General features: G+C 55.9%; 2 protein-coding genes across 2 annotated transcripts; both read left to right on the top strand.

Annotated features, from left to right (window-relative positions):
* Positions 1 to 12: 12 nt before the first annotated feature.
* On the top strand, positions 13 to 8,316 carry FDX2 (ferredoxin 2). The gene is made up of 5 exons (XM_055238226.2): positions 13 to 274; positions 365 to 419; positions 632 to 738; positions 7,593 to 7,680; positions 7,891 to 8,316. The coding sequence occupies exons 1-5, from the start codon at positions 121 to 123 to the stop codon at positions 8,045 to 8,047; spliced, it is 561 nt and encodes a 186-aa protein (XP_055094201.1). The 5' UTR covers positions 13 to 120; the 3' UTR covers positions 8,048 to 8,316.
* Positions 8,317 to 8,450: 134 nt separating this feature from the next.
* On the top strand, positions 8,451 to 14,020 carry ZGLP1 (zinc finger GATA like protein 1). The gene is made up of 5 exons (XM_055238224.2): positions 8,451 to 9,168; positions 9,969 to 10,337; positions 12,869 to 12,975; positions 13,338 to 13,431; positions 13,615 to 14,020. Exons 1-5 carry the CDS (start codon positions 9,032 to 9,034, stop codon positions 13,730 to 13,732), a joined length of 825 nt encoding a protein of 274 aa, XP_055094199.1. The 5' UTR covers positions 8,451 to 9,031; the 3' UTR covers positions 13,733 to 14,020.
* The last annotated feature ends 83 nt before the right edge of the window (positions 14,021 to 14,103 follow it).

Raw genomic sequence — 14,103 nt, 5'->3', positions numbered from 1 at the left:
CCCTACTCTTCCCACCTGGTCACCGCATGCCCTAAGCAAACATCTGCGCTTATGTTCCATTAGTTATGGACTTTCCCTCGCCTCCGTGGCGCGGCGCATGCTCAGTCGGCGAGTCACGTGATGCATGTCATGGCCGCCTCCATGGCCTGGGGAGGCGTGAGTGCCAGGGTTCTGCTGCAGGCTGCCAGGGGCACCTGGTGGAACAGACCTGGGGGCACTTCGGGGTCGGGGGAGGGGGTGGCGCCGGGGACAACCAGAAAGTTTCAAGCGACAGGTACCTGGGGCGCCCGGGGCGGGCAGCGTTAATCCGTCAGATGCCGGCGGGGCGGGGCTCGGCGCAGCCGCTCACCCAACTGTTTTCCAGGCTCGCGCCCGGCGGGAGAGGAGGACGCCCGCGGCCCGGAGCGGCCCGGGGACGTGTGAGTGCAGGGGCCCAAGTCCCCCATTCCTCATCCCACGGAATTCCTCTGGTCCCCATCTTGCCCTGTAGCTTCATCTCGAGGTTCCCCTTCTGCTTTGCCCTATTCAGTACCTGTGCGTCAAGCCTCAATTCCTACTTCCTAACCGTAGATTATACCCGAGCCCTGAGCCCATCATCCAGTTCGGCATTCGCACCTCCATCTGTCCCCAGGGTGAACGTGGTGTTCGTAGACCGCTCAGGCCAGCGGATCCCAGTGAGCGGCAGAGTCGGGGACAATGTTCTCCACCTGGCCCAGCGCCACGGGGTGGACCTGGAAGGTAGGAACCGGGCAGAGGGAATTAAGGAGGTCCTTTTCCATTTGTCCAAAAAAAAAAAAAAAAACCCACAAATCAGGTGTGTCTCTTCACGTCTTTTTCCCACCAAATATGGACTAAAATCTAAACCCCTCACCATGGCCTCATCTGTTGCCAAGCTCTTATTAAGCATTTATTAGAGATCACTAGGACTCCTGGCTCCCAGGATTTTGTGTTGTCTTCCCCCTTCCTCCCTGTATTCTAGCCGCATTGGCTTTCTTTTTGTTGTTGTTTTGAGATGGAGTTTCACTCTTGTTGCCCAGGCTGGAGTGCAATGGCTTACTGCACCTAAGCTCACTGCAAGCTCCACCTCCCGGGTTCAAGCGTTTCTCCTGCCCCAGCCTCCAGACTAGCTGGGATTACAGGCGCCCACCACCAAGCCCAGCTAATTTTTGTATTTTTTTTTCTTTTTTTTTTTTATTAATTTTTTTTGCATACAAAAACAATAAACATTTTCTAAAAATACATACAAACAAAAAGATGCGTATCAAACATATTAGGAAGGTTGCACATGGGAAGTCGGGGAATAGAAATGGGGGTGGGAGTTAAAATAAATGAGAGAGGGACTTTATATGGATCAGTGATAATAACTCAATCCTCTATTTGACAAAGAAGAGGGAGAAGGAAGAGGAAGAAAAAGAAAGTGGGATAAAGGATCAGAAAGGGAGGAAAATAGAAAAAATTAGAGTATGACTCCAGGGTAGACCTGTTTTGTTGTCATTGAGTTGGTTGGTTGGTTTGTCTGTTGTATTCTTCATGTTTCGCCAACTTGGCCAGACTGGTCTCGAACTCCTAGCCCGAAGTGATCAACCCGCCTCGCCCCCCAGAGTGCCGGGACCACAGGCGTGAGCCACCACGTCCAGCCCCCACATTGCTTCTGGCCTCCGTGGTAGACCTCCCAGACGGAGCGGCCAGGCAGAGGAGCTCCTCACTTCTACCCAGACACGGGGCGGCCGGGCAGAGGGGCTCCTCACTTCCCAGACGGGGCGGCCAGGCAGAGACGCTCCTCACTTCTTCCCAGACGATAGGTGGCCGGGCAGAGGCGCTCCTCACTTCCCAGACAATGGGTGGTCGGGCAGAGGCGCTCCCCACTTCCCAGACGATGGGTGGCCGGGCAGAGGCGCTCCTCACTTCCCAGACGATGGGTGGCCGGGCAGAGGCGCTCCTCACTTCCCAGATGGGGCAGCCGGGCAGAGGCGCTCCTCACTTTCCAGACGATGGGTGGCCGGGCAGAGGCGCTCCTCACCTCCCAGATGATGGGTGGCCGGGCAGAGGCGCTCCTCACCTCCCAGACGATGGGTGGCCGGGCAGAGGCGCTCCTCACCTCCCAGACGGGGCGGCCGGGCAGAGGCGCTCCTCACTTCTTCCCGGACGGGGCGGCCGGGCAGAGGCGCTCCTCACTTCCCGGACGGGGCGGCCGGGCAGAGGCGCTCCTCACTTCCTCCCAGACGATGGGAGGCCGGGCAGAGGCGCTCCTCACCTCCCAGATGATGGGAGGCCGGGCAGAGGCGCTCCTCACTTCCCAGACGATGGGTGGCCGGGCAGAGGCGCTCCTCACTTCCCAGACGATGGGTGGCCGGGCAGAGGCGCTCCTCACTTGCCAGACGGTGGGTGGCCGGGCAGAGGCGCTCCTCGCTTCCCAGACGGTGGGTGGCCGGGCAGAGGCGCTCCTCACTTCCCAGACGGGGCGGCCGGGCAGAGGCGCTCCTCACTTCCCAGACGGTGGATGGCCGGGCAGAGGCGCTCCTCACTTCCCAGACGGTGGGTGGCCGGGCAGAGGCGCTCCTCACTTCCCAGACGGTGGGTGGCCGGGCAGAGGCGCTCCTCACTTCCCAGACGGTGGGTGGCCGGGCAGAGGCGCTCCTCACTTCCCAGACGGTGGGTGGCCGGGCAGAGGTGCTCCTCACTTCCCAGACGGGGCGGCCGGGCAGAGGCGCTCCTCACTTCCCAGACGATGGGTGGCCGGGCAGAGGCGCTTCTCACTTCTTCCCGGATGGGGCGCCCGGGCAGAGGCTCTCCTCATTTCTTCCCGGACGGGGCGGCCGGGCAGAGGTGCTCCTCACTTCCCAGACGGGACGGCCGGGCAGAGGCGCTCCTCACTTCTGCCCGGACGGGGCGGCCGGGCAGAGGCGCTCCTCACTTCTTCCCGGATGGGGCGGCCGGGCAGAGGCGCTCCTCACTTCCTCCCGGACGGGGCGGCCGGGCAGAGGCGCTCCTCACTTCCTCCCGGACGGGGCGGCCGGGCAGAGGCGCTCCTCACTTCCTCTCGGACGGGACGGCCGGGCAGAGGCGCTCCTCACCTCCCAGACGATGGGAGGCCGGGCAGAGGCGCTCCTCACTTCCCAGACGATGGGTGGCCGGGCAGAGGCGCTCCTCACTTCCCAGACGGGGCGGCCGGGCAGAGGGGCTCCTCACTTCCCAGACAGGGTGGCCGGGCAGAGGCGCTCCTCACTTCCCAGACGGTGGGTGGCCGGGCAGAGGCGCTCCTCACTTCCCCAGACGATGGGTGGCCGGGTAATTTTTGTATTTTTAGTAGAGACAGAGTTTCACCACATTGGCTAGGGTTGTCTCAAACTCCTGAAAGGCTATCCACCCGCCTCAGCCTCCCAAAATGATGGGATTACAGGCGTGAGCCACTGCGCCCAGCCCACACTGGCTTTCTTGTGGTTCCTCAAACAACCAAGCTCATTCCTGCCTCAGGGCGTTTGCATTTGCTGTTCCCTCTGTCTGAAGTGCTTTCCCAGCAAACATTCTGGCTCTTTCTTCAGACCTCAATGTAAATGTCACGTCCCTAACAATCCCATTCCCCTCAGCCCATCTGAAGTACCCATGCCCTAGTTACTCTGTCTCATCAGTGTGATATGATATATAGCACTTCTCACTTTTTTTTTTTTTTTTTCAAGAGACAGAGCCTTGCTGTGTCACCAGTGCTGGAGTGCCATGATGCAATAATACCTCACTGCAGCCTTGAACTCCTGGGTTCAAGTGATCCTCCCACCTCAGCCTCCCAAGTGGCTGGGATTATAGGCACAAGCCACAATGCCAGGCTGTTTTGTTTCCTACTTTGTCATCTGTCCCCCAGTGAGATTGGAGACCCATGTTCTTATTCGTGCTTATCTGTTGCCTGTCAGGATGTAACAGATGTTTGATAATTTGTCGATAGAAAAATAATAATAGAAATTTCTTGTCCAGGCGCAGTGGCTCACGCCTGTAATCCCAACACTTTGGGAGGCCGAGGCGGGTGAATCACTTGAGGACAGGAGTTTGAGACTAGTCTGGCCAACATGGCAAAACCCTGTCTCTACAAGAAACACAAACATTAGCTGGGCGTGGTGGCACATGCATATAATCCCAGCTACTTGGGAGGCTGAGGCACAAGAATCACTTGAACTTGGGAGGCAGAGGTTGCAGTGAGCTAAGATGGCACCACTGCACTCCAGGCTGCATGACAGAGCGAGACTCTGTCTCAAAAAAAAAAAAAAGGCCAGGCGCGGTGGCTCACACCTGTAATCCCAGCACTTTGGGAGGCCGAGGCGGGCGGATCACGAGATCAGGAGATTGAGACCATCCTGGCTAAAATGGTGAAACCCCGTCTCTACTAAAAATACAAAAAATTAGGTGGGCGTGGTGGCGGGCGCCTGTAGTCCCAGCTACGCGAGAGGCTGAGGCAGGAGAATGGCATGAACCCGGGAGGCGGAGCTTGCAGTGAGCCGAGATCGCACCACTGCACTCCAGCCTGGGCGACAGAGCGAGACTCCATCTCGAAAAAATATATATATATATATGTATGTATATATATATATATGTGTGTGTGTGTGTGTGTGTGTGTGTGTCTTTAACCATGTTAATACATATTCACTGACTGAATCTTCATGACAACTTGAGTAGTAGAGACTGTTATTCCCTATTATAGATGAGGAAACTAAATCCCAGGTTAAGTAGACCTGGTCTAAGGGCACGTGAGTGACAATACTAGACTCACCAGTCCATTTTAGCCACTAATCTGTGCTGCCTTTCTATGAATACCTACTGTGCATCAGGCAGCAATATACAAAACAAATAAGGCCTCTGTCACCTCACACCCATTTCGGCCTAATAGGGACAATAATCTCACAGGTAAATACATAATTATGAGCAACTTGGGAAGGGTTGTCTGGAAGAAAATATACATGGTTTGCTTCTGGGATGAATATATCAGGGATCCTGATTTTATCATTAAAGGGGAAGATATGTTGGGAGGGTTATGAAAGGCCTACCTAAAGTTCTGTTCTGGAATCCAGCAGCCAATAGTCTAGGACAGAGATTGGAATGTGAGATAGATTTATTTATTCATTTATTTATTTGAGACAGAGTCTCGCTCTATCATCCAGGCTGCAGTGCAATGGCATGATCTTGGCTTACTGCAGCCTCCACCTCCCCGGTTCAAGTGATTCTGCTGCCTTAGCCTCCCGAGTAGCTGGGATTACAGGCACCCACCACATGCCTGGCTAAGTTTTTGTATTTTTAATAGAGGTGGGGTTTCGCCATGTTGGCCAGGGTGGTCTCAAACTCCTGACCACAGTTGATCTGCCTGCCTTGGCCTCCCAAAGTGCTGGGATTACAGACATGAGCCACTGTGCCGGGCCAGTAGAGGTTAAGTGGCCTGGCAAGGTGGGGTGTCTCACACCTGTAATCCCAGCACTTTGGGAGGCCGAGGCGAGCAGATCACGAGGTCAGGAGATCAAGACCATCCTGGCTAACACAGTGAAACCCCGTCTCTACTAAAAATACAAAAACAAAATTAGCCAGGCGTGGTGGCAGGCGCCTGTAGTCCCAGCTACTCTGGGAGGCTGAGGCAGGAGAATGGCGTGAATCCGGGAAGCAGAGCTTGTAATCAGCCGAGATCGCGCCACGACAGTCCAGCCTGGGCAACAGAGCGGGACTCCATCTCTAAAAAAAATTGCAAAGGAAAACAAAAGAATGAATGAGGGGGATGGGGGAACTGCAGGACTAAGTGAAGGAGTTTGGATTTTATTCTGAGTGTGAAAACCCTTTGGAAAGTTTTAGGCCAGGAGGGACATGATCCCCAAGCACCGGCCTCTGTGATAGAGGATGTGGGGTGTGACCAAGGGCAGGTGGTCAGCAGAAAACCTCAGGTTCTGTCTCTTTCAACCCTAATTCCTGGTCTGGTGCAGTGGCATATGCCTACAGTCCCAGCATTTTGGGAAGCCAAGGCAGGCAGATTGCTTGAGCTTATGAGTTTGAGACCAGCCTGGGCCACGTGGTGAACCTCGTCTCTACAAAAAAAACCAAAAAACAAAAAACGGCCAGCTGCGGTGGCTCACACCTATAATCCCAGCACTTAGGGAGGCCGAGATGGGTGGATCGCCTGAGGTCAGGAGTTCAAGACCAGCCTGGCCAACATGGCAAAACCCCGTCTCTACTAAAAATACAAAATTAGCTGGGCGTGATGGCGGGCGCCTGTAATCCCAGCTACTTGGGAGGCTGAGGCAGGAGAATCGCTTGAACCTGAGGGGCAGAGGTTGCATTGAGCCGAGATCACACTATTGCACTCCAGCCTGGGCAAAGATCGAAACTCCACCTCAAAAAAAAAAAAAAAATTAGCCAGGTGTGGTGGTGCGCACGTGTAGTCCCAGCTACTCGGGAGGCTGGGGTGGGAGGATTGCTTGAGCCGGCAGGTTGAGGCAGTAAGCTATGACTGAGCCACAGCACTCCAGGCTGGGCAACAGAGTGAGACTCCGTCTCAAAAAAAAGAAAAATCCTGGCCGGGTCCGGTGGCTCACGCCTGTAATCCCAGCACTTTGGGAGGCTGAGGCAGGTGGATCATGAGGTCAGGAGATCAAGACCATCCTGGCTAACATGGTGAAACCCCATCTCTACTAAAAAAATATAAAAAAATTAGCCGGGAGTGGCCGGGCGCGGTGGCTCACGCTTGTAATCCCAGCACTTTGGGAGGCCGAGGCGGGTGAATCACAAGGTCAGGAGATCGAGACCATGGTGAAACCCCGTCTCTACTAAAAATACAAAAAATTAGCCGGGCCTGGTGGCGGGCGCCTGTAGTCCCAGCTACTCGGAGAGGCTGAGGCAGGAGAATGGCGTGAACCCGGGAGGCGGAGCTTGCAGTGAGCCGAGATTGCGCCACTGCACTCCAGCCTGGGCGACAGAGCGAGACTCCGTCTCGGAAAAAAAAAAAAAAAAATTAGCCGGGAGTGGTGGTGGGCACCTGTAGTCCCAGCTACTTGGGAGGCTGAGGCAGGAGAATGGCGTGAACCCGGGAGGCAGAGCTTGCAGTGAGCCGAGATCGTGCCACTGCACTCCAGCCTGGGCAACAGAGCAAGACTCCATCTCAAAAAAAAAAAAAAAATCCTAATACCTGATTCCTTCCCCCACCACACTGACTGCTGAGTCAGCCAGTCCATCCTCCAAGAGCAGCGGAGAGGTGGGGACACATTAGCCCAGCACAGTGATAGGGTCACAGCAAGGGCTCACAGGCTGCGGGGAGCCTGCCTGGCCTTTCCCCTCTCAGCTACCTGGCAGCCAAGTCCATGCTCCTTAATGGTTCTGCATCTCAGCCTGCTAGGGAGTCCCTGGGAAATGGGGCCTCCCAGATGTCCCTTTGTAAACCCTACACACTGGGGAACAGCTAACTGAGGACATTGAGGACATGACACAGTACCTGGTACACAGTGGAGCTGCAGGCCCAGGAGGGAGACGTGAGGCACATGGTGGAAGAGGAGTCTACTCCTCCACGCCCTTCGCATAGCAGCCCATTCCTGACTCTGCCACTCACCTGCGCCCCCTTCACTTCCTGCCCCTAGGGGCCTGTGAAGCCTCCCTGGCCTGCTCCACCTGCCATGTGTACGTGAGTGAAGACCACCTGGATCTCCTGCCTCCTCCCGAGGAGAGGTGAGTGGATCAGCCTTGCCTAGCTGGCAGCTTCACCCTGGAGCACTCAACAGCCCCCACCGTCCTCCCCACTTCCAGTTCCTGGAAGGGGAGCTGCCTCCCCCACCACTACCCCCTGCGCGCAGTCAGCTTCCTCCCTCCCCCGCCTCTGGCCCCCCACCCACCCAGCTAGCTTGCCCTTGGCTAACACTGCCCATGTCACCACCCCAGGGAAGACGACATGCTAGACATGGCCCCCCTCCTCCAGGAGAACTCGCGGCTGGGCTGCCAGATTGTGCTGACGCCAGAGCTGGAAGGAGCGGAATTCACCCTGCCCAAGATCACCAGGAACTTCTACGTGGATGGCTACGTCCCCAAGCCCCACTGACATGAACACCTGGACCATTCCACATTGCCATGGCCCCAGGGCCCAGATTGAGGGAATAGCCAGGTGCCAGCCCTGCCCAGAGCACGGAGAGGCCCGGGAGAGACGTGGAAGCCCCTATGAAGGACAACACCCCTGCTTGGGAGAGAGTCCCATGTCCAGGCTCTGACGGGGACAGGGCCCCTAGTGGGGTGGCCTTCCCCAAGCCCCTGAGAATCAGGGTGTGAGTAGGAGTGGACTCATATTGGAGCTGCAATAAATCGATAACACAGGCCCCAGCATGTTGAGTGTCCTTGGGGGACAGATCTGGGGTCTACAGGTGGCTAACACCTGTAATCCCAGCACTTTGGGAGGCCAAGATGGGAGGATCACTTGAGGCCAGGAGCTTAAGACCATCCTGGGCAACATGGCGAGACCTTGTCCCTATAAAAACAGTAAAAATTAGCGTGGAGTGGTAGTAAGGGCCTGTGGTCCCAGCTACTTGGGAGACTGAGGTGGGAGGATCACTTGAGCCCAGGAGATTTAGGCTGCAGTGGAGCAGTGATCAGGCCATTCCACTCCAGCCTGGGTGACAGAGTGAGGCCCTGTCTCAAAAAAAAAAAAAAACACACCTGCATCTGCTGTGCTGGGCCCCCGGCTGTCTTTTCCCTCTGGGATCTAAGATCCCGCTGGGGATCCGAGGCAGAGGCCTGGGAGCCCCCATTTCCGAGGGGGAGGGCCAGCGTGGAAGGCCCCGCCCCGGCAGCTGCGGAGGGATTTGGTGGGGTCCAGGCCGCCCTTGCCACGCAGGGGCGCGCGGATAACCTGAAAAAAGCCAGAAAGAGGAAAGGCGCCGCCGAGGTTGGTCGCTCTCAGCTGGGGCTCATCGCATCCTCTGCCAGGAGCGCTCCCACCCCACAGGTCCCGCTCCTCCCAGGTGGGTTTCATCGGGTGGGCCCAGCGAGACAGGGCCGGGTGTAATTAGGGAGGGGGCTGGGCTGGGGCGCAATGGAGGCCGAGCCAGCCCCGGACTCCTTAATGCCAGCAAAGCTGCTGGCGCCGCCCTGTCTGGACCTGGAGCCACTGGGAGGATCCCCCTCCCAGGAGAAGCCGAGGACCCCAGGATGCTGCAGAATCAGTGAGAGGTGTGTAAGGCCAAACCCCATTCCCCGGACCCCGCTAGCACTTCACCATCTGGCTCAGTGATCAAGGGGTCATGACCTCTCTTTCCTGGGGTTATCGAGAAGTGACAATTTTATAATAGTTACTGAAACTTACAAAGAAGTTCTGGTGCCCATAGACACTTGGGGTCATCTAGGGACCAGAGGCCATGCAATTCCGTGTCTCTGGGGCTGATGTAGGCACTCCCCAGGGATCATCCAGGGGTTATGGAGGGCAACTCAATAATAATGAAAATGATAAAAATCATAATGATATTATGGCAAGCCAGCGGCGTGGTGGCGCATGCCTGTAAGTCCCAGCTACTCGGGAGGCTGAGGCGGAAGGATCACTCGAGCCCAGGAGTTCTAGGCTGCACTGAGTCCTGATCACGCCCCTGCACTCCAGGCGGGGGTACAGAGTGAGGCTTGGTCTCTAAAAGAAACACAAAGAAAAAAAGTAACCTTTTTCTCGATCCTGCAGCCAGAGGCTTGAAATCCTGCCTGGGTCACCTAGGGCGGTCCCTGCCTGGGTGATCTACGGGTGCCGTAAGGGGTTGATTGATGTGGAGGGCTGAGAGTGTGCCTGGGAGGCCCACAGTGGGCGAGGTGAGTTGCAATTACTGCAACTCTTAAACCTTCCACCCAGAGTTAGAAATTACTGAACCTCAGGTGGGGTGTGTAGCCTGTCCAAGGGTACACAAAGAGCCGGCCCAAGTTGGAACCCCCTGGCCGGCTAAACCCAGGAGTCACCCAAGAAAAAGTGACCCCACTGCCCTTCTCCCCAGGTCCCTCTGGCCTGCATGCCAGGACTCGGTCACCGCCCTGTGCTTCCTCCAAGAGACAGTGGAGAGGCTGGGTCAGTCCCCTGCCCAGGACACCCCGGTCCTGGGGCCTTGCTGGGACCCGATGGCTCTGGGGTCTCAGGGCCGCCTGCTGCTGGACAGGGATTCCAAGGACACACAGACCAGGATCAGCCAAAAGGGCCGCCGCCTGCAGTCCCCGGGGACTCCCTCGGTCCCACCACCCCAGAGAAGGCCCCGGAAGCAGCTGAACCCCTGCCGGGGCACTGAGAAAGTGGACCCCGGGTTCGAGGGGGTGACTCTGAAGTTTCAGATAAAGCCGGACTCCAGCCTGCAGATCATCCCCACGTACAGGTAGGGGCCGGCTGGAGCCAGGGCGCCCTTTCTCCCAGTTACAACACAAACACCAGTGTGGGAGGTAGGGGTGCTCCCTGGCATCGGTGTGGACCCTCACCTGTGCTCTACGTCACACGTGGCCCAGTCTCTGGTTGACAACTTGAGCTGGTGCCAGATCCAGTCCTGCTGCTCCTGACTCAGTGGCTCCCCACTCCCAGTGTGAGACCTGGTCTCTTTAGGAATCAGGCCTGGCCTTGCTTAGGCTGCAGCTGCAGCTGCAGTGATTTTTCCCAGTAATGCTAACAGCTACTATTTGTTGGTAGTGACAACAATACAAGGTTAACAGGCAGTATTTTATGTGTATGGGCTCATTCAAAAGCCTGGGGAAGCGGGGCACAGTGGCTCATGCCTATAATCCCATCACTTTGGGAGGCCAAGGCGAGCGGATCACCTGAAGTCAGGAGTTTGAGATCAGCCTGGCCAACATAGTGAAACCCCATCTCTACTAAAAATACAAAAAATTAGCTGGGCGTTGTAGTGGGTGCCTGTAATCCCAGCTACTCGGGAGGCTGAGGCAGGAGAATCGCGTGAACTCAGGTGAAGTCTTCAGTAAGCCAAGAGAGCGCCACTGTGCTCCAGCCTGAGCCACAGAGCAGGACTCGGTCTCAAAAAAAAAAAAAAAAAAAAAAAAACTAGGCCGGGCGCGGTGGCTCACGCTTGTAATCCCAGCACTTTGGGAGGCCGAGGCGGGCGGATCACGAGGTCAGGAGATCGAGACCACGGTGAAACCCTGTCTCTACTAAAAATATATAAAAAAAAAAATCAGCCGGGCGTGGTGGCGGGCGCCTGTAGTCCCAGCTACTCGGAGAGGCTGAGGCAGGAGAATGGCGTGAACCCGGGAGGCGGAGCTTGCAGTGAGCCGAGATTGCGCCACTGCACTCCAGCCTGGGCGGCAGAGCAGGACTCCGCCTCAAAAAAAAAAAAAAAAAAAAACTAGCCGGGAATGGTAATGGGCGCCTGTAATCCCAGGTACTTGGGAGGCTGAGGTAGGAGAATCGCTCAAACCCAGGAGATGGAGGTTGCACTGAGCAGAGATGGCACCACTGCACTCCAGCCTGGGCGACAGAGCAAGATTCCATCCTCTTTAAAAAAAAAAAAAAAAAGCTTTGGGAAGCTGGGCCTGGTGGCTCACACTTGTAATCCCAGCACTTTGGGAGGCCAAGGTAGGAGGATTGCATGAACCCAGGAGTTTGAGACCAGCCTGGGCAACATAGTATGACCCCCATCTCTAATTTTTACTTATTTATTGTTATTATAAAAATTATAATGATGACTTTTTTAATCATGCCGCCAAAACAATATTTTTTTTTTTTTTTTTGAGATGGAGTCGCACTGTGTCTTTCAGGCTGGAGTGCAGTGACACAATCTCGGCTCACTGCAACCTCTGCTTCCCGGATTCCAACGATTCTCCTGCCTCAGCCTCTGGAGTAGCTGGGATTACAGGCACCCGCTACCATGCCTGGCTAATTTTTGTATTTTTGGTAGAGACAGGGTTTCGCCATGTTGGCCAGGATGGTCTCGATCACTTGACCTCAGGTGATCCATCTGCTTTGCCCTCCCAAAGTGTTGGGATTACAGGAGTGAGCCGCCACCATGCCTGGTCACTTTTTTTTTTGCTTTTTTGTTTGTTTGTTTGTTTTTGAGACAGGGTCTTGCTCTGTCACCCAGGCTGGAGTGCAGTGGCGCAATCATGGCTCACTGCAGCCTGGACCTCCCAGGCCCAAGCCATCCTCCCTCCTCAGCCTCCCAACTAGCTGGGAGTGTAGGCCTGCACCACCACTCCTGGCTATTTTTTTTATGTTTGTAGAGACGGGGTCTCCCTATATTGCCCAGACTCCCATCTCTTTTTAAAAATCAGTCAAATTTTCAAAGAAAAAAAAAAACTGTTGGGAAGCCCATTTCACAGATGAGGAAACTGAGGCACAGAGTAGGAGATAATGTGTCCAGGCTCACACAGCAAGGACATGGAGAACTGGGATTGGAAACTGGCAGGCTGTCCCTGTGCTTACTATTTTTCAAAAAATAATAATAATAATTAGGTTGGGCATGGTAGCTCATGCCTGTAATCCCTGCACTTTGGGAGGCCGAGGCGGGTGGATCACTTGAGGTCAGGAGTTCGAGACCAGCCTGGCCAACATGGTGAAACCCTGTCTGTACTAAAAATATAAAAATTAGCTGGGCGTGGTGTCACGCGCCTGTAGTCCCAGCTGCTTGGGAGGCTGAGGCACAAGAATTGCTTGAACCCGGGAGGTGGAGGTTGTAGTGAGCTGAGATAACACCACTACACTCCAGCCTGGGCGACAGAGCGAGACTCCATCTGCAAAAATAATAATGATAATATTACTAATGAGAGGCAAAGCCAGGCCATTCAGATATCAGTTGCCTCCTCAGGGGATGGCTGATACCTTGATACTAAATCTTTATTTTGGGGGGCTACTGGGGACAAGCTACGGATCCCCCCCAATGCTAATACCTTGTCTGCCCCGCAGCCTGCCCTGCAGTAGCCGCTCTCAGGAATCCCCTGCAGATGCTGTTGGGGGCCCTGCAGCCCACCCAGGAGGCACCGAGGCCCACTCAGCAGGCAGCGAGGCCCTGGGTGAGTCCTGAAAACCCGAGAGCTATAAATATTTTGGGGGCCAATTTCCTGTCTTCCCTGCCTTTCTCCCTGCCCCCCCCTTCTCCATCTTGCTTCCCCATTTAGAGCCCTCCGGGAGGAGTCGCAGCACCCCCCTCCACTTGGGCTGAGTCACCCCCACCCCCAGCTTCCTCCTCTGCGGAACGCTGCCATCTGTCTCCCTTCCTGGCTTTGCTGTGGCTTAGAGCTGGCAACTCCCAGGGCTGATCCAGAGCCAGGTGGGGCCTTTACTGAGACCCCCACAAAACGCCCGACTCCGCACAGGCATCCTGAGCTCACATGCATGGCCTCTGACCCCTGCCCTTTGACCTCTGACCCTTCAGAGCCCCGGCGCTGTGCTTCCTGTCGGACCCAGAGAACCCCGCTCTGGAGAGACGCTGAAGATGGGACCCCTCTCTGCAACGCCTGTGGGATCAGGTCCTTAGAATGGAGGAGGGAGTTGGGGCGGGGGTCCCCAAATCAGTCCACGTGTATGACCAGGATGGCATATGGGGAAAGCAAAAAGCAAAACACCTACCTCTTGGGAAAAGTGGTTTCCTTGTGGCGGTTTCCGGGCCCCCACTGCATCCTAAGTGGCAGTTTCTTGTCCCCCAACCCTAGGTACAAGAAATATGGCACTCGCTGCTCCAGCTGCTGGCTGGTGCCCAGGAAAAATGTCCAGCCCAAGAGGCTATGTGGCAGATGTGGAGTGTCCCTGGACCCCATTCAGGAAGGTTAAACCCAGCTTCACCCTGCTGAGCTGCTGCTTCTGCCTCCGTTTCATCAGCGGGAGAATGGGCAGAAGCAGCTCTCCTAGGAGGACTGGGGAAAGAGCTGGCCTGCCGCCTCTCTGCCATCTCCAGATTCAAGGATCCTGGGGGAAGACCCAGGCCTCAGGTGGCAGAGCCTGCTAGGGTTCACCGGCCCCTTCTCCAGTCAGCCTTGGCCGAGGCCCCCTCAGGAGACACTCTCAGGAAGGATGAGCGTTGTTACAGCAGGGACAATAAAGTACAGAGATACTCAGAGAGAAAAAGCCTGTGATTTGGGATCCCACCTCCTGTGCCCCTGTGCCAGCCCAGGAAGGTGGACAGGTGTTTTCTCGTTGGGGTT

This window comes from Symphalangus syndactylus, chromosome 13 (assembly GCF_028878055.3).
Source record: "Symphalangus syndactylus isolate Jambi chromosome 13, NHGRI_mSymSyn1-v2.1_pri, whole genome shotgun sequence".
Lineage (NCBI taxonomy): Eukaryota > Metazoa > Chordata > Mammalia > Primates > Hylobatidae > Symphalangus > Symphalangus syndactylus.
Note: the sequence above shows the minus strand (reverse complement) of the source record. Positions and strands in the feature narration are given on the sequence as shown.

Bases quoted from the DNA above. Each gene is read 5' to 3' on its own strand.
- FDX2 (XM_055238226.2), top strand. From the start codon at position 121: ATGCATGTCATGGCCGCCTCCATGGCCTGGGGAGGCGTGAGTGCCAGG. The intron at 275-364 runs GTACCTGGGGCG...ACTGTTTTCCAG, and splicing joins CAGAAAGTTTCAAGCGACAG to GCTCGCGCCCGGCGGGAGAG. The intron at 420-631 runs GTGAGTGCAGGG...ATCTGTCCCCAG, and splicing joins CCGGAGCGGCCCGGGGACGT to GGTGAACGTGGTGTTCGTAG.
- ZGLP1 (XM_055238224.2), top strand. From the start codon at position 9,032: ATGGAGGCCGAGCCAGCCCCGGACTCCTTAATGCCAGCAAAGCTGCTG. The intron at 9,169-9,968 runs GTGTGTAAGGCC...CCTTCTCCCCAG, and splicing joins TGCTGCAGAATCAGTGAGAG to GTCCCTCTGGCCTGCATGCC. The intron at 10,338-12,868 runs GTAGGGGCCGGC...TCTGCCCCGCAG, and splicing joins CAGATCATCCCCACGTACAG to CCTGCCCTGCAGTAGCCGCT.